At 38.4% G+C, this 24,572-nt stretch overlaps 1 protein-coding gene across 7 annotated transcripts in view; it reads right to left on the minus strand.

The window, feature by feature from the left end:
• Positions 1 to 5,306: 5,306 nt before the first annotated feature.
• Positions 5,307 to 24,572, minus strand: part of TNS3 (tensin 3) — a 166,131-nt gene continuing 146,865 nt past the window's right edge. For 6 of the 7 annotated variants that reach the window (XM_015618189.3, XM_015618188.3, XM_015618184.2 and 3 more), the window contains 8 exons: positions 21,316 to 21,444; positions 18,980 to 19,075; positions 15,491 to 15,568; positions 13,711 to 13,788; positions 10,533 to 10,701; positions 9,610 to 9,678; positions 9,442 to 9,468; positions 5,307 to 8,492 (listed from right to left, as the gene is read on the minus strand). In XM_015618189.3, the coding sequence (XP_015473675.1) occupies positions 8,348 to 8,492; positions 9,442 to 9,468; positions 9,610 to 9,678; positions 10,533 to 10,701; positions 13,711 to 13,788; positions 15,491 to 15,568; positions 18,980 to 19,075; positions 21,316 to 21,444 (791 nt within the window). In that variant the 3' untranslated portion in view covers positions 5,307 to 8,347. The remainder of the gene's footprint in view (positions 8,493 to 9,441; positions 9,469 to 9,609; positions 9,679 to 10,532; positions 10,702 to 13,710; positions 13,789 to 15,490; positions 15,569 to 18,979; positions 19,076 to 21,315; positions 21,445 to 24,572) is intronic. The other variant, XM_015618183.2, reaches the window with a different exon arrangement.

The raw sequence follows: 24,572 nt of genomic DNA on the forward strand, positions 1-24,572 counted from the left end.
GGCCACAAAGGTCCTCCAGGGAAAAGGACTCAATAGTGACTTCTGATTTGGAGTCAGCTGCTGCAGTTGGCTTTGAGGGTTTTTCCCAGATTATCATTGTCCACATGCCAACCGGTTTTAGTTTTGGGCTTCTTTCCTGCGGTAGTGACTGCCAGTGGCTAAGGCTCAGTGTCTGGTTTAGCTACAACCTGAGTGATTGGGGTGTTGGCTGCAGCCTGAGTGACTGGGACACAAACATCATAAAGTCACCCTAGGACATTGATTTGTTTTCTTGCCCCCTGCCTCTATCTGCTGCCCTACAGTATTTAGAAGTGTACAATAAGCATATGTCAGGGCCCAGATTATTGTAATGAGCTTTTTCTCACTGGAATCATCATGGCACTTTTCTCTCAGGTATTGCCCCACTTCAGCTGGGCTCTGTATTTGTTTACATGGAAAGTCTCAGGCTAGAGGGTCGGCAAAGTTTTTCAGGGTTTGGCCCATATCCTCCCATTCTCCACACTACTCAGGATTTTCCATGGCTGGGTCTACTCCTGTGTCAGGGGTCTCATCAGCTCTTTTGGACATACCAGCCCTTACTCTAGACACACTGTAGACTATATAGAGGAAGTTTACCAGATAAAATACCAGGAAAGTGATCTCTTTAACATTCATGGGGAACGGAACATTTGTAAAAAGTGAATTAACAGATTCAAAGGAGAAGGAGGAAAGGAAAGGCTGAAAAGATTCATCTGTTCCTCCTCTAACAAACTGAGTGCAATTACTAACAAACCCCCAAAACATGCTACTGGAACTAGGACGCAGGGTAGGATGAAGAAACCTTAAGCATACATATATTGAACAAACTCCAGTACCTTTGTAAACTCCCAATAAGTCATTATCACCACACCCAGCACAATAGCGATTCTAATCCATGCCCCTCATCTGTAAAAGCTACATGTTAGGGACAATACTGGAGCTATCTCCAGATAAGAAAATAAACCTAGGGACTAGAAAGGTACTAAAACCTAAAAACAGCCAGGGACCAGAGATACATGAAGGCCTCCACCCTGAGAGACATTATGAATTCAAGCAACATGACTACTGACTACTTTATCCCAATACTGCGTAAGTGAAACCAAAATGCAAACAGTACATGTTTTTTCCACTTTCTCGAGCCCCATGTTGGGTGCCAAAAAAGCATCTGTCCTGGTTTAGGGCAAATTTGGGAGGAAACTCCCAAAGGGGTCCCTCTAGACAGCAGATTCAAACGGCCCCTCCCCATACTGGTTTGGGAAAAGATTTCTTTGGAGAAAAGTGAAAAAAAAAGGTTTATTTAGCAAGCAAAGCATCCACAAACATAAAAAATGACTAATATTAAACAATAAAATGTCTCACTGTTCTGAAGAGATGGCAAATTCAGAAAGTCCTCTTCATGGGGTGTAGCTTGGCTCAGTCAGTCTCTTATCAGTCTTTCCTGCACTGGAAAATGCTGTGTCCTAGGCCCTGGTAGGCCACAGGTGTGAGCTCCTGGTGTTTTCTCTCGGTTTTCAGTACAGAGCAGAGCAAATCAGTTCCAAGAAAAAGAAAAGCCACAGTGTGGGGAACTTCTCTGCCTCAGCTAGCTATAAACTAACTAAACTAACTAAAAGCAAAGGAGAGCTCTATCCCACTGTCCCTTCTGCAGACAACACAGTCCAGGAGAGAGAATCCAGGGGAGCAGGTGCAGCTTCTGAAAACAAACTGCACATTGCTCTTCCCTGCTTTTTGCTCTCGGAACCAGTCCTAAAGGTGCAGAACTTAATATTCAGCATAAACAGAACAGACAACTGGGGATACAAGCATCATAGTCACCTTAGGACACCATGTTTATTCCATTTTTGCTGAGAAACAGGTATGGATGGATCCCATGTAAGAAGTAATACAGAAAAAATATAAAATGTGGATGTTCTCCAACTGGTGTGAAATCAAATATATATTTGACAAGAACAAATGCACATACAGATTTCAGCACATGTATATACCATATACTGTAGTTATGTCACTACGTAATCAATACCACCTTTAGGGATTTCTTCCCTGACTTGTGACAAAACATACTGACGTGTTAAGCCACATTTCTTCATAAAAATCTGTAACAAACTTCTACATGCCATTTCAAATACCTGGTACCTGGTACTTGTTATGGAAAGAGACTGAAGTGGTCAAAAGTTGAGTGCTCCAACAAGGAAAATTATTTAATCTAGTAGTTACTTTCAGGGATTGCTGTGTTTTTGTCAGTTGGAGCAAAACATGCTTATAGATGAAAATAGGACTCCAAGTTTGCTGTAGAACTAAGTTATAAGAATGAATTTTAACTATTTTCATATGTAGGGAGAAAATTGTGTGCTGTGAAACTTCCTGCTGAAATCTGAGGGCTTCCTCTCATCACTCGCAAATACTAGGTATAAACAATTACCACACACTTCAGTGTGAGTTTCACATTAGCTTGCAAACAGAAAGGCTTGAAACAAGTACTTCAATCAACATAGTTCTGTTTATTTTTAAAGCTGGATTATTCTACTGCATTAAACACAAGCATGCAGGTCTCCTGGGCCAATTCCATCCCACATCTTGATCCCCCATCCATAGAGCATTTCATCCAAATTTGTTATTCCGTGTTTTCTTTCATAGCTGCCATCTGCTTTACAAACAAATCATGACTTGTATATAATATAGGTGGCAACAAAAAAAATCCAAAAGTCAGATTTAACTAGACTGGATACAAATGGTTGTAGATAGGGATGGGGCATCCACAGCTTCTCTGAGCCACCTGTTCCAATGCCTCACCACCCTTTGACTCAAAGAATTTCCATTTCTAAACTTACCCTCTTTCAGTTTAAAACTGCTACCCATCATCTGATCACTACACTGCCTGATAGAGTCCCTCCTCATCTTCTGTAGGACTTCTTTAAGTACTGGAAGGCTGTGGTCTCCCTGGAGCCTTCACTTTTATTAGGCTAAAGCATCCAAACTCACTCAGCCTGTCTTCACAGAAGAGATGCTCCAGCCCTCTGACCACATCCATGGAGTCAGCATGACTTCATTAAGAGGAAGTCATTGCTGATCAACCTTCTGTGGTGAAATGACTGGCTTGGCTCAAGGGAAACCGGTAGATATTGCCTTCCTGGACTTCAGTATGGCCTTTGACACTGTCTTGGATAACATCCTCAAAGACAAGCTGTCAGTGTAGCTAGATGGGAAGACAGTAAAGTGGATTGAAAACTGCCTGCATAGCTGAGCACTGACAGTGCTGTGAAAGCACAAGGTCTAGTTGGAGGCCAGTAACTAGTGATCTACCCCAGGGCTTCATACTGGGTCCAGTCCTTTATAACATGTTAATCAATGATCTGGATGGATAATCAGGCAGAGTGTATCCTCAGTGAGTTTGTCAATGACATAAAACTGAGCCTGTGGAAGCTGTGCAGCCTGGCAAAGGCAGCTCAGGGGGAGCTCATCAATGTGTATAAATACAGGGAGAGTGCCAGGCTCTTTACAGAGGTTCCCCATAACAAGGCAAGAGGTGATCTGCACAGACTGAAACTCAGGAGGTTACCTCTAAATATCAAGAAACACTGTGAAGGTAACTAAGAACTACCACTGATTGACCAGGGAGACTGGAGATTCTACCCCTGGTGAATTCAAGATGTTTGAGCAAATGGCTCTAAACAATGGAGTTGGACTAGATGATCTCCTTAGGTCCTTTCCACTCTCAACCACCCTGTGATTCTGCAAATAATAAAACATTAAAACCGGTCCAAATATTTGTACATTGTGAGACACTAAATGTCTTCAAAGGAAGGGAATAGTTCCAGTTTGATATCCCTTGTAGTGACATGAATGCAAATCCCTTCTCAGTTATTCAGCAAGATCCTTTAATTCTCTAAAAAGCTCCCCTTTGCCCTTTTGGTAGTTTGCCAGATGTGCTAAGTCTCCTGCAAGCTTCCTGTTTCTGAATTTGGCTTTTAAGAACTTCTTTAGCTATTTGCCCTTGTAATTTCCTTTGTCCTGCCTGATACAGTTTACACTACTGTAACCTTAATTCTAGAGCAGAAGCAGATAAGGGATTTACTCCACCTATTTGGTGGGTCAAGTTTTCTTGTTCTAAGAGTTTTCTAACACAAACATTTAAAAAATTACAAGGCAGCAGCTCCTGCCCCTTTTTATAAAGAGTCTGGTTGTATACTTAAAGGTCTCTCCAAAGAAATTACATAACTAACAAAAACAGCATTTCAAACACAAAAATGCATAAAGGCCAAGTGCTGACTTGTTTAGCCTTGCCAAAAGAAGACTGAGGGTCACCAGGGGGAGCAGATCTCCTGCTATAAATATCTCAACAGAGAGAAGTTATTCATGCTAAGGAGAACACTGGCATAAGAACAACTGCATATAAACTAGTTGTAAATATAGCTAGGATGAATCCTGCAAGCAGATTTTCTTCCACTGGGGCAAAGAGACTCCAGAGCAGCCTTAAAATGCACCCAACAGCAGCACACAGACACAATGGCAGCCACATTCAAGAACAAGAGTTTAACAGGAGAGACTGGACTCTTGACACAGCAATGCATCCCTGTCATCTGTTCCACATTATAATTCATTCTAATAAAAGATCAACACTTTCCATGAATAACAGTCACTTTACAACCATGCATAAACCTCACAATGGCCTGTAGTGAGACAGTCAAGCACACTGAATGAAAAATTCGTGCCAGTGTATTCCTCACAGAAAAGGCATGACATACCAGAGTTTATCAGACTCAGAAATAATCCTGATAAAGCATGTATATAACACAACCTTCACTCTGTGTCTGATGCACTGATTTTGTACCTGTTTCAGCCAGGGGTAAAATTTTTCACCCCCCTCTGGAGTATTATCCAGTGTAAGCACTGTGGAGGCACAGTTAAAATGGTTACAATATCTCAGAGAATGACATCATATTCTTCCTTCTTGCACTGAAATATGTAATGCAGGCAATAGATACTTTTATACCATTATAACCACAAATTAACTAGGAAAAATTATATGCTTTAACTTACTGCAACCACTAACACAGGCTCATGTGAAGTCCTTGAAAGGAATCTCAAACGTTTCTTACCACTAAACCCCAGGACCCAAATTATCCTTAATTCACAAAGAAGGTTTTGCTTATTAGCTGATTTGAATGTTGGAAGGTAACTTTCATTCAGAACAGACTGCCCTGTGACACTGTGTGGTGGAATTTCACATTTGTAATTCTATTATAATCTGAAAGAGGCGGTATCTGAAGAGCACAGAAAATGACTACAAAAAGAATTTATAGAACATTTATTTATATACTGAAGACCTTTAGATGCTTCTTTACAGTTTCAAGAAAAAAGTGAAAATTTTCACTAGTAGGAAAAAACCAAGAAAGAAACATTAAATATTTCATTATACTGTTGGATACAGTGAAACCGTTTAATTAAAAATGTGGCTTTTAGCATTTTTGTAGTTTAACACTGTATGATTATAGTAGTATATTTACTAACCACATTAACAGGAGTCTGGCTAAATATATGTCAACTTGCTGCCATTAGTTATGAAATTGCATATACACATCTACCAAAAATCTTGAAAGAAAGTGCTATATAAAGATTAATCTTTTATTTGCCATGAACACTTAAGTTCCATGAATATTTTTCTACACATACTACATAATGGTACATACTGAACTATCTTGCTTTGTACATTTTTAAATTCATTAAAAAGCAAATGCACATGGCAATATACCATCCAAAGGAATGCAAAATTGAAAATCTCCCTTAGAAACAGGGTAACTTCTTTTTTCCCACTTAGCAAGTAGAGCTAAACTCCCAGAAAATACCACCAGGAGTGTCAGCATGCAATCCCTCATGCTTTTGAATTCAGCAGACCTTGAGAAAGCACAAGGAATAAAAAATAAGGTCCTGAACGGAAATGACAATATATGGGAAAAAAAGACATTTTATTTTCAGCCCAAAGGCCAACACTTAGTGTCTAAGAAGACACACTAAAATTTATTATCTACAGAAGTGAAAAAATATAGTAAAAAATCCTCCTCGTTTCAATGCTTACAACACATCAGATTAAAACCTAATGGAGACTTAAATCTACTTGAGATGTCAGCTGAAGAAATTCTCTGGGCTCCAACAGGGTGATGAAATTAGGCAACTGGAATCTTTGTACACCAAAAGAATCTTAAAAGAAAACTTGTTCTCACATTTTATAAAAGGAGCAAAGCTAGCTCCTAGAAGTAAGAACTGCATTCTTTTTTTGGATGGTACATAAACACTGTTTAAGTAGTATACTTCTGTGCCAAAATAACAGAATTGTATGTTACTAATCAGAGGTACTTGCCTTTGTTGCTTCAATGGTAGCTATTGAATTCCACACTTTGGATTGCTTCACCCTTCTACAGATATCCAATGCCCACTGCTACTAATAAACCACTTTCTGGTCCAAATACATTAAACTTCAAATATTTCTTCTCTCTCTCTTCCTCACTACCTTCCTTTTAAAAAGCATAAGGTTATTTACAGAAAATCGGTAGCTACACAAATAATTTGGTAACACTTCAGCTATGGTCACTGTATAAGGTTTAACCTAGTCCTAATACTTCAGGAAATATAAAAAGAGCTGTTAAAAATACCCCATATTTTATTCAGGAAAAATGTAGATCTATTTGGTGAATAAAGGGATTAAAATCTACAAGTGGATAAAGTGGCTCGCATCAACATGCAAAATACAGAATGTTATTTTATTCCTCAGGTTATTAATATGATGTTGATGGCCACGTATGGAAGAAAGAAGCACTGAATTTTTCAGCACTTATGACACTAAAGTCACATTATAACCATCAGCTCTCATACAGGGGTCTGGCAGGGCACTTTTTGACTGAATGGGAACTACACAGGCGATCTCAGTGGCTTATTCTCCTTGTACAGGCTTCCACTGTAACCCACTGCATCAATTTTTTACAAAGCTAAATAGCCCTTTCTTATGCATTTCAAATATCAATGTTTTAAGAAAGATAGAGACATGTACAAGTGTGATGGATGCAGAAATCATGACATAAAAGCTCTCAAGAAATGGGACAAAGTAACAAAATAAATTCCATTCACTTTCACACTCCCTAACTTAAGGAATAACAAATCAAATATAGTTCCTACAGATTAAAAAAAAAAAAAAAATTAAAACAAATCCTCAAAACTCTAGCAAAATAATGGAGTAAAAGAATCCATAAACATAATTTCGTATTATGTAGGGGAATGAAACAGTATTGCAGAAGCAGGAAATGGGAAGTGTCTGTAAGAGAAAAGACAAAATACCAGACTATTGTCTCTAGCCAGGCACAGACTACACACACATTTACTTACACAAAACAGTGCTAGAGGTAAAGCTCAATAATGATCTAGTTTTAAGAATTATCTCTATAACATACCAAGATCTGAGATCTGCTATAAATAATTTGTCATGGGTAAAAATGCATAAATTATACAATCTTCCTCTTTGCTTTTCCCTCATTTTTATCCTGTAATTACTAAAATGCTTAATCTTCCCTGTTTAGCTCTCTGTATTAAAAAAAAATATACAAAAAAGCCCTAATTATAGAACAGATTTTCACACTTATTTTTTGTTCTTCCACTTCTGCTCTACTGAAAAATTTTCAAACTAAAACAGCTCAGTCTTCTTAACACTAAATGCAGAGCAATCTTCCTGAATATTCCACACTGCCACTCCTGTCTTACCAGAAAACAGCTTGCACAAACCTTCTCTTCACATACATCTTCCACTTTCTCCATTCAGTTCTCATCACTGATCACAAAGACACAGGGAAGAGCAAATAGTTTTCCTCACATGATCACTCTCCTAAAAGCACATTTGCAAGGCCTATAACTACCATTGATGCAACCATGGCAAGTGCCTTTGTGGAGGTTTTACAAAACACTTTCTGAAAAAAAAAAGTAGCGCGATCTACTAAGTATTTCTGCTACAATAAATTATGAGAAACAGCATAGGAAGATATATTAGAAACCCATCAGTATAAAAGTTCTTCATTTATGCTTCATTCAGGTAAGGGCTACATTGCTTTGGGTGGCATGCAGCTTCTTTTGTTTTGTCCTCTGATATAAAAACAAAGAAATAATGTTTTGTGAGGCATCTTGAAATAAAAGCCTGAGCTCTTGCAAACACAATACACAGATCATCTTCCGCTTTCCTTACTGGGAATGACAATACTCAGATATTGATGCTGAATAGCCTTTCTCCCTCTCACAGTGATTTCCTTCGGTGAAGTCCAGCAAAGAGCTCTGAATCAAGGATGGAAAGGCATCAGATCTTCTTCTGGGATCCAATCATGACCTTTGATACAAAGTTTACAATGGCACTGGCAGGTTGCTCTGGATCATGTTCCGCAAAGAGGTGGCATACGTTGTCTGTGGCACTGCCTTGCTTCCTGGCAATGAACCCAAACACTCTGCAAGGGCAGCAATCACAGTATGTCAGAGAACTGACAGATAGGCATTGCCTCACTTCATAAAACAGAAACAATACTGCAGAAACCAAGCACATATGGCAGACTTCTGTGTTCTGATGAGCAAGGTTCCATGTGACTGCTAAACACATCGGTCCAAATGGACCAGCCAACTCACAAGAGAATCAGAGAAGGAGACTATCCCCTTCCTTCTATCCTGTCCATATGGCATCCTGTACTGTTTGCTGTTAGAGACATGCTGCTGCTGACCCTGGAGATATATTTAACCTGATTCGATACTGCTGTTTTCTTACCTAGTTTGGGGGGCATGTGCTGTGGTATGTCAGGGACTGCCCAAAGAGAGGATTTTGAGGGCCACACATCTTGGTGGACAGAGTATTGGACAAAGGATTTAAGCCATCTATTTCCTGTTCCTTTCCAGAAACAAGTGCTGAGCCTCTCTAAGTTATTTCTTTTGATTAAAGAGTGACAACATCTGCCTTCAACAGAAAACACTTTGCAATCCACAGGTAATCATGTATTTATGCCACACACTAGTATTACTAGGAGTGTTTTCATTTATGTACCAAGGGAGGGATTTTTTTAAAGCTATCAGTCTAAGTAAGACAAGTTTGTGTTAAGTCTTCCTGGCCAGGTGGAACACAAAACTGAGAGGCAGATACCTCTAATGTCTGAAACCACAGTCAAAGCACAGTTCTTCAATCTAAATAAACCATGCTAGGTCTGGCTCCATCCCACCACCACACCACATAATTAAGACTCAACTTGAAGAGGTGTAGATGAAGTAACCAATGTATAATTACAGAGGGCTGAAAGACTTTTGTCTCTGAACAACCACTTTCCCTTGTACATCTCAGACAAAAGTCATTTAGATCAAGAAACTGATCACATTAATGATATTCCTAAAACATTCAAAAGAGACTCCACTTACTTTGCAGAAAGGCCATCTTTCATCCACCTTGTCCATTAAGAAAGCAGTAAAAAAACACAGAATGGAGAAATGAAAATTAAACCTATGTTAGTTTTGCTTTTTTTTGTTTGGGTTTTTTTGTAAAATAATACAAATAATGTATAAAAAAATACTGCTTGGCATACTTACTTTCTGTCCTGTGGATCCAAGGCACAGAAAATAACAGTGTTGACTGAATAATGTCGCCGAAAAAAGAGTCTGGATAGGAAGAAATAAAACAAATTTCAAAAACAATAAAGATGTTTACAATTCTAAACAATAAACTAATATAAAAAATAAATTATATTTAGTCTTATTTTAATACAAACAATATTCTCTGCTACCTCTGAGTGACTCTGAAAGATACTATTTTAGTGGGACAGACAACTTTGTGGAACCTGTGAATAATTTGATAATACTATGTTTCAAAATATTCACACTCCTATGAATTACAATTAAGGTAAAGGTTCTGTGATCTGCTACAAATGATTGCTAACCCCACGGAATGAAGAAGTTTGGCACTTCTTTTTTTAACCTATAATGAATTCTCATTGTCCTTCCTTTGTTATTGTAATTTTTTCTAATTGAAAGAGTTTCTGGTACCCTAACTAGCACTTACAACAAAGTAAATATAAATTAACTTTTTATTACAGTTTTTTACAAGCTATTCAAAACACTGTTTCAGATCCTGGAGATACAAATCATCTGCTTAAGTCAGCTCTGTTTGGTGATACTGGTCAAAGACATCATGAAGATCAATTACTTCACTGTATAGATTCAGTATCAAATGCTAGCACAGCCATTACTTTCCCTTTTTATAAGAAATAACAAAAGAAAAGTCATATTAAAGTGACCTTCCAAAAGTAAAATACACCATATGGAAATAAAGCCCACAGCTTAAAAAATACATTTTCCTGTACTGCAGCCATCTTACACAATCACCATCAATCCTATAACTCTAGTATCCTCTGAGACAGAGATTGCAAAATGTAACTAGGAACGTCAAATTAACAGTGGCCAACACCTGACAGGGACAGGGCCACATATTCTCTTCCCATCCTTCTTTTCCTTACTTTCTTTGATTATCTGTCAGTGTGATTCCCTGAGCAGACACCTTGAAATGGACAACAGTTGAGACAGGAGAAGGATCTTGCATCAGTGTCAGGCTCAAGGCTTTCTGTACTGCCTGGTAGCCTGTGAGGGACTCCATCTCCACAGAATTCAGGTACCAAACATTACAAGCTGTAAAGAAAGAGGGGAAAATTTTGAGAAGTCATAGGCTTTTTCCTCTCCCTTTGGTTTTAATACTTTTATATCAAACCCAATGACTATATTTATCTATTACCCACAGATACCCTGAAATTTCAATAAATACAAGGCAGCACCAGAGAGTACACTTGTAGGTAGTACTGGAGCAAAGGCATTTCTGAAAGAATGGGGATATTTTGCTTTTAAGTTCAAATACATCAGCCAGTAAGAAAGTACACATTTGCAACATACATTCACATGTTCTAAAGTTTCAAATATCTGAACTATATTCAAGGGAAACCCTTCAAGGCAAGACAAGAATGTTTACACACCAAAAAGAACTGATGGTTATTTCTATGCTCATTTCTCTTTAATTCCACAGTGTTCTGTATGTTTAATTATTTCAGCGCAAGTAAAACTTCCACACTGATAAAAATTGTTTACATATATTTTTAGGCCTTTTCTTTATTTCAGCATGCACTTACTTCTAGAAGTACTGTTCTTCTTCTCGAGATACTATTAGCAACTTCTGAAATACCTCTATAAAGCAGATACTCACTGGTTTCTAGGACTACCAGTTACTTTTTTTTACATGGTTTCCTATCAAATTTGCAGTGAGCACTAGGAAAATATGTATTAATATTATATAGCATTATACAGTAGTACCATACTACTGTATAATATTACATAGTACAGTGCAATCTGAAGTATGAACTATTATATAGAATTAATAGAATTATTCACATGCTTATTATGGGACTGTGCTATAAAGTCAAATTTATAAACAAATTAAGAACAAGCAAGAACGATTTTGCACATCCATAGCTAAACACTATCACCAGGAGATTTTGTGTTTGGTAAAAACACTTGTGTAGGTATCCAGGACAAAATTTACCACTCTGTCAGTTGACACATACAAATTGCCATGGTTACATTTCAATTGTATAGCAGTTTCACTTGGTTTGCCAACATTACTAGGGAAGAAAAGATTTAATTAAATCTAAAAGTTTCTCTTTTTATTTAGCTATTCTGTAATCTGTCTTAAGATTTCTCCTGTGACTATCTACATAAAATTACTGAGCTAGACACGGGCACTTTCAAAACAACCAAGTAATCATACAGTTAAAAACTGCATAAGCCTAAGATTGATTCCAGCGTAATGATCAGCCCAGTAACTTCAAGCTCTAGAGTCCATCAGTGAAAGAAGAGATCCTGAAATTTCATTTATTTGATTTGCAAGTGTAACATTTATAAAATATATTTGTGCATTGCTGTGAAATTTTCAATAACTTTTGCATGAATCAATTACAATTCATGCACAGAGGGACCTCAGATGACGAGTAGCAACCCAAAACTGTAATGAACATTCCAAACCATAAGCTCTCTTCTTCTCCCCTCATTACTGCATATGGTTGGTACAGATCTAAAGCTCTTCACTATCCTGTGGGTCTTTCCCCAGAACAGGAAGCTTCCCTTCTTTCACAGCCACACAGATCAGAATCCCTTCCTCTTCTGCCACATAGTGCATTGCTGTCAACAGACTGAGGTTTAGTTTCTAAATGAAATTTCCAAGTATTTTATCTTTATTGCCCTCAAAATGATAGCTCAAACAGCAGCTACCCAATACTGTAGATTCTTTTGCTTCTGTAGCACAGAAAATAATAAATGGAAACTTTAACTGAAGTGTTGCAAAGTGAAAATATGTCAGCTTAAAAAGGAGAGGAAAGGTAATGAGAAACACTGAAAGATTTCTCATTTAAGAACATCATGCATGGTCTGACAAGATATTGAGAACAGTAATCCCGGAGAAAAACAATACTCCAAGCTGGAACAAAAGGAAGACCTTTCATTCAGTGCAGCCACCCAGCAATGCTGCTGCTCTTGTCTTTCACAGGTAACATTTTGGAGCACGTCTGTGCCACCAGCACCAGCTTAACAATGCTGCTTTTATACTGGGAATGTCCCTTTCTCAGAATGCTTAAGTTTCTTAACTGTATCAGTGTAAAGAGAAATTAAGAACTGTAATTTATTTGGGCAGAAAAATTTGTTGCTGAATGGGAAGATTAATAAAGCAAGGTATATTCTAGGGAAAAGCATCTTATCAGTATGGTCTCTAGTCTTCAGTTGTCAGTGTCTAAGAAGCAAAGGATTTCTAGTCAGCTTCAGCACTTAGAACCTAGAAATGCTTATTAGGTTTTGCAGGCAGCTAAAAAAGTAATCATTCTAGGAAAACACATAATATTTTGCTTGTGGAGTGAGAGAAGTATGGGTATAGAAGGGCAGGAAGAAAGTGTATCTACTTTAAAGTTTCTTTGAAAGGACTCAGTTTACACGTTTTTGAGTCTGCACTTCAGTGTTGAACTCCACAACTTGAATGCTTCTGTGTCTAGAAAGGGACCCCTGACATATCAAGGCAAAAAAGAAACCCTCTGAGAACTTATCACAGTTAATTCATCTATTTTGGTTCCAAATCCTTGTTTAAAAACAACAAAACAGGTTTAAAAAAGGGGAACTGATCTTTAATATTTCTTTTCAGATTGATGCAACAGTAATCATTTTTGCGGTGGTATTGTTAACCCCTCTGATGAGAACTTAACCCTAACTGAACACCTTCCTTAGGTGGCTTTTGCAGACCTCATACATAGTTCTTGAACCTCAGCAACCACAGGTTGAAAATATCCTCTCAAAGTTTAGCAGTTACGAAAGTAATGTCAATGTCCTGTTTAAAAATTGCCATGCTTGAAGTAACGTACGTATGCTTCATATTCTCATGAGACACATGACTGGAAACCAAACACAGGGTTATAGAACGTAGGAGCTGCTTGCAGAAAACAAAGAAAACCTGGTACATATCCTCACTGTGCCCTTTACACTTCTACCCAGCACAATAAATTTAACTGCTACCTTTATGTGTCCTTTAATACAGTCTAAACTTCAGCTTCTCCTAACCTGTAAGATACAAACTTTGGTAAGAGTCAAAACAAGGATAAAAGTTCAACAGACCTGCACCCTGTTTGAGAAGCTCTGCAGCTGAATTTGCAGCAGTTTGTGGAGAAGTTTCTGCTATCTCCTCCAAGGGATCTGCAAAGAGAAAACACTGTCCGTGTCTTGTATGGACTTGATCAACAAATCGAAGTCCACATTCATGTATGAACTTAGCACTTGTAACTGTGTTCTCATCTACTGGACAACTCTTGGCCAAAAACATGAAACCACCTTTTATCTGCAATTATAATCATTTATGTAGGTTTTGTGCTGCATCAGGTTTTTTTGCCTCAAGCACTGTTAGCGGGATGCTTAACCTTTATTTCCTAACAATAAAAGACATAACACTGGCATATGCTGGAGGAACTCACATGATGACACATTAAGACAATACTTAGAGCTATATTTCCTCACTACAGTGTGATTTTAATGATCTCATTTGATTTTTATCATTTACACTAATTTATACAGAAGGGCTTTATGTTACCATGATGAAATTAATTAATTGCATTTTGATTCAGGGGATGACAACTTTCTCAACAACAACACAACTTTCTTCTTAAGTTGAAAAAAAACCATCTGAACCACTAAGACAGAAGTGGAACATTTGCCTACCAACTGATCGTTAGAAGTAGTAAGAACACTGTTCACCAATATGTTATTTCAGGTATATAAATGCATGTAAAAAGATCTCACTTAACTGCTGCATTAAGCATGAAGCATGCAGTCTTTGAATATAATCAAATGAGGAAGAGAGCCGTAATACAGTTTGTGACACTATTCATACAGCTAGAGTTACAGCTGTCCAAACATTTTAAATACTCCAGGCACTATATCCTGTCATTAACTACAGAAGACCATCTTAAAATGCATGGTCAAATCAGATTAAAAAATAAGTCCAGAATAAAATTTCACTGTGGTATGTTTATTCAAGACAAGGCAATGTTCCAGTCCTGTACCTCTGGAAGAACATAGCAGGTTTTCTATCTTAGGTGAGGGAGATAAAAGCCAACCACCATGCTGTTTTGCCATATAAATGCATGAGATCTTTCATTCACACCTTCCAAAGCATATTTTTGTGCTAAAATGGTTTCATTGATTTATTCACATAAATCAAATGCTATTTTTGTACATTAACATACGGTCTGTAACAGAAGTTTAAAGAGTTCAAAAAACCCTTTAAAGTCACAAACCACTAGAACATTTAATATTTCAGCAATGTGTCTTGGGTTAACTTCATGTGGGATAATATCAGACAACTGAATTACTGGACAAGTATGAGCATTTTGGTTTTTATCTTAGAATGGTTTATGAAATTAGTATTAAAGAATTAGAATCATAATCCCATGAAGCAACATAGGCTTTTTGATCATTTACTTTAACAATATCTGAACCTGTGCAAGTTGCTACACTCTTCCTGCCAGTGTGACACTCAGGGCATCATCTACTCTTTATCTATTTGGCCTTTTGCTATCCAGATCTGAATGAGTGGTTAAACCTAACCATATACTGGCATAGTGTCATGTCTAAGAAGTTCATTTGTCTTCCCACATGGTGAATTACTGCATGGACTTCCATGGTGAATATATGTTTATGACTGGAATAACACAGTACCAGTATGTTCACAACCACACTTTGGATAACGGTCATCACCAATACTGAAGACAACAACACAGCTTCCTCCACGGTGCGTTTTTGCTTAGACCTCAACTTGTGACACATTCATCTGCCTTCAGACACTGACACTCTGAAGCAGAACTTGGCTGGGAATATCTCTTCTGTACTTCAACAAGCATACCTCTGTCTGGGATGAGCAGCTTGCAGGGCAATGCCAGTGGAGTGATGGAATGCTGATACACTAGAGCTGTCAAACTCCCTGTGGTCAGAAAAGTAACAAGACATTCACAGTTAACTTGGTAGACAACAAGAACACTTAAGTTATGCTTGCTCTCAAGTATTTTAGATAAGGGCCCCCTCTGCTTCCCTTTAAAAATCTTTTGGGACCTAAGCCAAGATCTTCTTGAACTCATTAATCACAATCATATGTTCCCTTTCCCTCGTAAATACACCACTTAGATCCTAACCTAAATGTCTGTGCTTCAAATGGAGAAAGCAAAAAAATTACAAAATCATTAACATATAGAAGTCAGTAAATTCTGTTCAATGCTCTTAACTTCTGCTACATTAAATGCAGTAAATTCTTACAAAGGTGGTAAGAGCACAAGAGGTTGTTTGTGCTACAGGATGAGGTAAAAAAAAGCAAGTTCTACCTCTTAGCCACCTAGACTTCATCATCTAGCATTCTGTCTACTCACACCTTTATTTTGTACTTCTGAATGTATAAAAGACAGAGCACGTAAAACCTCTTCTGTTCAATGCAGCAGTGATGTACGTAGCATTCTCTATTAAATTACTCTTCTTTTTTACTCAGTCACTCTTGCAATTTGGTCTTGGCTTAACTGAAGTAATTCAATATTAGTTATCTTTGATATTGGCATGTGAAACTATAAGGAGTGAGAGGAAGCCATAATATTCACCAATCTGTTTGTACAAGAAGCCATCCTTCAATCCCATTTACTAACAAGCAGCAAACACAACCATGTGTTGGAGAAAAATCCCATTTCAACCAAAACCAACCTCACCTTCACAGTCCAACAAAAATTTCTTTGAAAGGGAAAGATGACCCAATTCTACAAGGGTCTTACAGAAATGCAGCATGATTGATACTATTAGTCCTTCCCTATCGTACCCATAAACATGTGTAATAGTGCCTGTTCACCTACTTTGTGAAGCAGTTTTGAGGCTGTGTCCTATGTTACAAGGTGGGGTGTAACCATGCTATGTATTCTACTTCCATCCACATAATTCTTGAAGTATTAACAGTGGGCAGTTTTCAACAGCTGCCTAGTGTGAACCCATCCTCTCAGACTGCAAGCTGGGTGTTAGATAAGGGAAAAGAGGCAAACCTTGCAAGGCAATGTTTCCTGGTTTTCACAATTAGCTGTGGTAACTACAACCATCCTGAGGGGGTCATCTCTGCTCAGGGGCCACCATGGACACCCAAGCAAGAAAGGACAATGAGTGCAGTGACTCGAGCATTATATCACTCCATTGTGAAACTCCCCACCCTGAGGGAGGTACCACCTGAACCTACCAGTATATCATCTGTGGTTTTGGGGCACCACCACTATTTCTCAACAGACCCAGAGGAGGACCAGACCTTTCACAGGACCACCGCTTTCAACAAGTACGCAGTCATCATTTCAACAGGACTGCAACCACCTCTTAATCAGACTGCAACCACCACCCTGACCAACAGGGTGCAAGGCTGTACTCTGTGAATTTAAGCCAGTTTTTCTGTATCGCTGCATTTAGAGTTAAATAAAAAATATTACAGTAACTCCAACCTGCTCTCAAGGTATTTCTGTGGGGTTCATCTCTTGCTGTGGTTTATTTTCAAACCAGAACAGGCTGTACACATTGAAGATTAGGTGCTCAAACTAAATGACTAGTAGGGCTACATAGGTGCCTAAACAGGTACTTCAAGATTGATGTAGGAATGGACTAAAAATTCTGATTTAAGGTAAGTCTCACACCAAACACTGATAAACTTCAATCCATCTTTATTTTAAATACTTCTTTAATTTCACATGTCTTAATTTTATGGTAGATGACCCTTTCACAGGTGTATTTGGTGTATATGACAAGGCCTGTAACAGGGGGTTGAGGGCTGCAGGATAACCTCTGGGTAGAGTTCAGGGCTTTTCATGCCAAACACAGCCCATTGCAGCAGATCCACTGCAGGACACCTATGGAACAAAGGTTGGGTGCAACACAGCAGAGGGAATGTCATGGACAGAGGAGGACAAGGAGATGCTCTGGGTATCCAAGTCGCCATCCCCCACCCTGCAGCCTCTGGAGGATCTCACATTGGAACAAATGGGATATTTTCTGTGGTTGACAGAGAGCACAAACTGAAACAGATTTTTTCCCCCACAGGATGGCAGCCTACAGGGAAAGCCCACATCCCAGGAAGGAAAAACTGGGAGAGGGATGAAGCAGCAGAGGAACTGTTCTGTAATGATCATATGCCCTCTCACCCATTGCAGTGGGAGTGAGGAGTCTGGGAAGAAGCAGTGAAATTGAGTTTGGAAAAGGGGAAGGAAAAGTGGTATTTAATACTTCTTTTTGTTTCTCATATTAAGGAAGCTTCCCTGTTTTGACCATCCAGGAGGCACTCTGGCAGTCACTCTTGCGCCACCTGAGATGGTACTCAAAGCCCCTTCACAGCTACACACCCCACACTTACAGTCAGATGCTGCCTCACAAGTTCAACCCCAGGTATCCCTTAGCAGAGTCTCAGTCTTCCAGATCCTTAAAATAATTTAATTTTCATACAACAACTTAATAACAAAATAACACCTCAAACTGGGTGCCTCCAAGGAGAGATACCCTGAGAGTCAAAGGGCAGGAAAGTCTGGAGATTGGCTGCTGCTGTGTCTCTTGAGTATCTGGTCACCAGGCCACACAGGTCCCTGGGCCCTTTGTTATGCAAAGGGTCAGCAGGTCATGGCCTCTTGCCTGGGACACCCACAGATCAATCTGCAGTTTGCACTTCCAGCTTGCAAACCCAGCTACCTTCACTGAATGTATGCCTCAACATCTGACTACCTGAATATTGATTTTAATTGTAAAAACATTAAAATAATTTTCCCAAGTTGAGTTTCTTTTGCCCTGTAACTAGTTAGCATCTCCCTGTTTTCATCTCAGCCCATAAGCTTCCCCATCCTATTTTCCCCTCCTACCCCAAATGAGTGGAAAGCAAATGAGTGAACAGCTAGGTAGGTCTCTGGCTGTTTGTCATTACAGGCATTGTTACTTCCATCATATTATATTAGGTAGGCTGACATAGCAAAATGTACTTTGTGAATATCTCACTCTGGTGTCATTTTTAGCCACCTTATATGCAGCATAAATATAACACAGGACAAAAGGTCTTGAATCAATTAGGATGATAAGAGAGATTTACCTCAGCTTTCTACAGCAACATTGGTAGTGGTAGACAAGCTTGACTGTTTGAAGCTTGGTCATGTGCATCTGTGCTGGAGTGCCCTGCACATCTGCTTAATGTAAATGTGCAAAAAGCTCCTGGAACCTTGGAATGGGTTCCTACAGAAGTCATCAGGACTCAAACAAAGTAGTCTCTCATTTGTATTCCACCCAAGTCAGCACTGGCAAATGCCAACAGTCTCCCATTTTCTCTGTCTCTGTGATGCACAGTACTTACCAAAATATGGTTCATTCGGGCATCCTTTCAAGCGTACCCCCTTCTGAGTACATTCAATCAGAAAATGCCTTACAAGTTCATTTGACAAATCTCCAACTGCGTTGAAAAAGAAAATTCATGAAAAGAAGCAATTAACAGACAAGTCTCACAAACTAGATCTTTATGAAGCAGTTTTTCCACATTACCACTAAATGTTTTGTATACAAAATGCAAAGAATACAATTAGACCTACTCTGCAAGTTAAAAAATGTACTTAAAAGGCCATTTTAACAAAAAATGAATAGTAAACAGCTCACAGCAAGAGGAAATGGTTATATATTCTTAAGTGACTGATAGATACACTGGTGTCCAAAAATGTCCAAGTATGATCCCAGCTACAGACAGGAACAGAAATTTGGAAAATGAATGGTTAGAAATTTGGATGCACTTGCCCATTAAAAGAACTTGTATCCAAAGTGACAAAAAAGTAAAAGTATGAAAAGATATTCCCATTCCCAATAACATTTCTGTTCACAGAAGTCCTCCAGATTGTAAGAGTAGATTTAGCTATACAAAGATAATGATGGTAATTCTCTCAGTGAATTTTTAAATTCCCAAATGTCTGTAGTTTTCTGCTCCTGGAAACAAACATTTAAATGAAGCACTAAGGTTTCACTAGATTTTAAAATAGTTTTAATCTCAGGAATCCAACACAAACCAAAAGCGTAGTTAGATGAAAAGAGGAAATTCAAAGCCCAAGAGACATGTAAAAATTCCAAGATTTAACATTCTTTTAAACACATACATATATATGCAGACATATAATTAACATAACTTAAATATTTCTTGAAAGATGGATTCACAGTATTTCATACCTGAGTACAAAACGAATCCTTCTCCTAATAATTAAAAGGTTATTCTATACCAATAGGAGAAAGCAATCAAACCATTAAAACTTTAACAAAAGAGCTTCCTTTGATCTATCAGGAAACACCTCAAGGGTTGACTTTCAGGCCAATACAGATCAATGCATTAATATGGACAGCAAAAACTTCTACAAAAGCAAATATTGCACTGATTGCTTTTTCAAACAGCTGTTTGCTGTTATACTCTCACCCAATTAAAAATAAATGGCTACAAGATATGCGGGAAAGGGAAGCCTGGAACAAGAAACACTACAGGAAACTAAACTAATCCAATCTGCGCCTTCTGGGATTAAAGAGTGGAGAACAAAAAAGCTAAGTATCATGAAGTAAGAAGTGAAAAAATGCTGCAGTCTTACTACTGTAACATAAACTGTCTTTGAAAGGCTGGCCAAGTATGAGTCTTCGTCTCTTCCTGGACTTCACCAATTACTGTAAGAGAAGACTACTAAAAACACCTACAAGCCACTTTCAATTTGCCTCCTGGTTGTTGCTATCACAACCCCAGTACACCTACATTCATTATCTAGAACATTGGAGTGGTTCTGCTGATGTTGATTGGCAAGAAAAAGGACTACATATCAAGCTGTTATTAAAAATTGTTTCAAGATACCAGATTAAAACAAAGTGTCACTGTATTAGAGGTGAACTGCTAACCTTGCCCCAGAGTAAGTAAACCCAAACCAACAAAAAAAAACAAACCAAAATAGCCAAAACCATACTTCCATAAAAACAGCACTAAGAATAAATGCTTTCCTGTAATCTTAGTTGTTTACCTCACCAGTCATTATGTACTAACGAAAAATAATAAGCTTTGTAAAAGAAAAACAGCAATAAAAACCACTCCACTAACCTCGCAGTAGTACAAATGGAACCAAGAACACTACAGATATTGGCTGCTGGGTTTTCATATACCAAATAATGATTTCTGCATGTTATTCTCATTTTATGTTTCACAACCATCAGGCTTGAGTTACATATGGAGGCACTGGAGCTGACAGAGTAGGTATATAAATCACCACTTCTTTTGAACGATTATCCTTAGGAATCTCTTCAGATTTGTATCTGAAAATAACTGTCTCAAACCAAAGCTTTGGGATCAAAAATATTCAGCCCTGCAGCTGAGTGAAAACTTTACATTGTAGCCTGTGAATCAAATGCAGACTTCTGATTGCTAGGGAAGACCCATTGCTGAGATGACACCGAATTTTTATTATGTTGATGTAGTACAACACATGCATAGCCACAACACACAAGTCATCATAAAACCATACAGTACAATGGGCAGTGTATCCCAGCTCATTTAACAACACATCAAATGTAGCCTGCAATTTAAGTTGCACTTATGAGAAGAGGGGAAGATTCCTACAGATTTCTACCCACCAGTAAGGACTACCTACTACATATTGTTTGTTTAATAACATATAGAAGTACCTTTCTTTAACTGTAGCACAGAAGGAGGTGGTGTGGCAACTTTCATTGCTAGCCCATAGGCTCCCCGGAAAGAATGACTGTCTCGAACAATGAAAGACCCAGGTTCCTTTTCCTTGAGAACAGCAATGGCTGCAAGGGATTCCAGCAAAGAGAGAAACAGTTCAAGAACAATGTACACACTCAAAAAGTACAGAAGTGAAAACGTATAATGTATAAAACAAAATACAATCAAGCATATTTGGGGGACCTGAATGGAAATACCTTGTCCAAATCTCACAGACACTTATTTTAAAAGAAGCCTGAAGTACAGAACCCCGACTTTTACTGATTTTTAAACTGACAAGTGCACTCAGGTCCCACCAAAATCCCTAGAACCAGTGCAAGAGCAAGCCTACTTCTGCTTAGATTTTGTCAATTTGTTAAGACTGCACAGCTCTCTGTGATTCCAATATTGTCTAGACAGCACTGTTTTTCACTTCCTATTCAGCCTCAACAGGCAGAACTGATTCATTTTCATCCACCACCAAGTTTCTGTCCCTGCAAAGCCACCTTACTGCCTTAGGAGTTTTAAAGCAAAGGAAGGAATGGAAGTGTATATTTTGCTCTTTGACTTTGAAATATTTTTCATCTGTAGTTTAGAATCTCTTCTGAAAGTGCAATATGTAGTCCTCTCCAAGAGGAAACACTTGCAGGGAAATTGCTGCTGTTTTGCAAGTCAGTTGCAGACTATGAAATCAAGGAGCCCAAAATTTTAAACTTACTTTGAAAATAGACAAAAAGTTAATCTAATGATTGATCTTAATAAAATCTTTCTACTTTCCTTTCTTTCCTCCCCAATAAACTTTTTAGAAATACTTGTGTATACCAGTATACTCAGTTTCTAGAATTTCCAGCCATCAGCACATCAGAGAAACCCTAGAGAAAGACCAAATTTGACACCGGACTCTCTGACTGACTGTTCACATAGAACATCGATATTATGCATATGGAGCACAAAGGCATATTTTTGAAAGGCCTGAGCAATGGTTCTTTCAAAGCAAAGGTTCTTTTCATGAAAAAGGGGGAAGTAAAAAAAAAAATCAGGAAAATGCAAACATAATTATCTCTTCTGTCAAAGCAAGTAAAGCAAACACATATGCACTCTATTATCTTCATCTGTCAGATGGCAAATGAAAGAATCTTTTTTCACAAAAATGTCTTGTTTTGAGAGGATAAGGATGTATATGCAAATCCCTGCAATTAAGCAGTACTTCTAAATACAAAGGCATACAGTAATAATTTGTCACAGGAGCAGCTATTAAACACAGGGAAGAAAGAACAAATGCTCCCCTCCTCAGCAACAGTACCTCAAACACTTTTTAAAAGAAGTTTCACTTCAAGGATGAGAAGAGGCATATTAAAAGGTTGAGAAGACTGGTGCTTCATTCGTTCAAGAAGTAAGCTTTAAAATTGCTTTAGATCTACTTGCCTCTCTAGACACACATCACATCAGGTATTTTTCTGCATATTTAGAGAACATCCTTACCATCTGAGAATCTAATAACTTGACAGACATAGGTGCCAATAGCTGACCTTCATGCTATTTTAGTTTAGTTATGAACATCCTTCTCAATGCAGAACAAGTTAGTAATTCTTCCTTTTTGATAACCACATTTTAAAAAAATCACAGTTTAAAATCCTGCCTTATCTCATTAATCACAATTCACTATAGCTGATTATTTCTTATAAACACAAGCACAGTCAGACCAATTGCATTTGGAAAGCACTGTCAGAGACTGAACATGTTTCATGTTTCAACATGTTTTTTCATGTTGAAACATAATTTCATGGCTGAATCACTGTTATAAAGGACTTCTGCCCATTATGGAAAAAATGTATAACAAAGCTGCATCAAGGAAGCTGCACCACCAAAGCCCACCCCACTCTGAATGGGTCTCCTAACTGAAACCTTGAAATATGAGTTAAGCCACTTAAAAGAACTTGAGATAAGATAGAAGTGACACTGTTTTCCAGTCATGTCAGGTTTGAGATGAAATGGATAAGGCTGGGGGAGAAGGATGCATTCACAGGAGAGCAAATCTCAGCAGCTGTCCTGAAAATCATCCCCAGCTGGCTTCAGGGTGGAGGCCATAGTCCACAGGCTTATCTGCAGACAGGTTTGCACAGATTCCTCCTCGACCAAGGGGAGGGGAGATTAGTTTTGGGTGTATGACATGACCTCTGGTCAGAGGCAGTGAACATTCACCCTCCATTACACAAACTGGCTCAAATGTAAAGCCCCCACCCCAGGAAAGCCACATCCACAGGACACTCATGTGAGGGGCAGCTGAGGAAGTGTCATAATCCATCAAAGACACCCAAAGCACACCCCAGACTCGTTCCCGAGGCCTTGCACCACAGCACTACACATGATACAGAATCTTCCAAGAGACAGTATCAAACTTGTCCTTCTTCAGGGGATGTACTTGGGCATTACCACCTGGCCCAAATTGTATTAGTCTTGGAACCCACAGATGGGTGATACATTTCTAATTATTCTATTCCTATCACTCTTCCTGTCCCCCCACAACCTCTTTTTCTATTTCTTTCTCTCTCATTTACTGTTAAATAAAATATATCAATTTTTTGGTATCAACATTTAGCCTTGTTTGGTTTTAGTCTCATTTCACAGAATATTCAAACCTGAAGTTTCTATCCACAATCCAAAGAGAGCCCACTTTGCTCCTCTATAATTAGTGGATTGTAACTAGCACCCAGCAGGATATATATATATATATGTATACACACACTGTTACAGGGACAAGTGTATAAATTCATAGAATCATGGAAGAATGGCCTGGATTGGAATGGACCTTTAGGATTATCTACTTCCAATGCTCCCACCATGAACAGAAACAACTTTCATTAGGCCAGAGCCACATCCACCCTGGTCTTAAACATTTCCATGGATGGAGGGCATCCACAGCTGCTCTGGGAAGTCTATTCCAGTGCCTCACCACCCTCACAAAAAAGAATTTTTTTCTAGTATTTAATCTAAACTTACTTTCAGTATGAAACCATTTCACCTTCTCCTGTCACTGTATGTTCTTCTGTAAAGTCCCTCTCCATCTTTCTTGTAGGGTCCCCTCAGGTACAGAAGGCTGCAATTAGGTCACTCTGAAGCTTTCCCTTCTCCAGACTCAACAATCTCAATTCTCTCAGCCTTTCCTCATAGGAAAGGTGCTCCATCCCTCTAATCAGTTTGGTGGTCCTCCTCT

This window comes from Parus major, chromosome 2 (assembly GCF_001522545.3).
Source record: "Parus major isolate Abel chromosome 2, Parus_major1.1, whole genome shotgun sequence".
In the NCBI taxonomy this organism is placed as follows: domain Eukaryota; kingdom Metazoa; phylum Chordata; class Aves; order Passeriformes; family Paridae; genus Parus; species Parus major.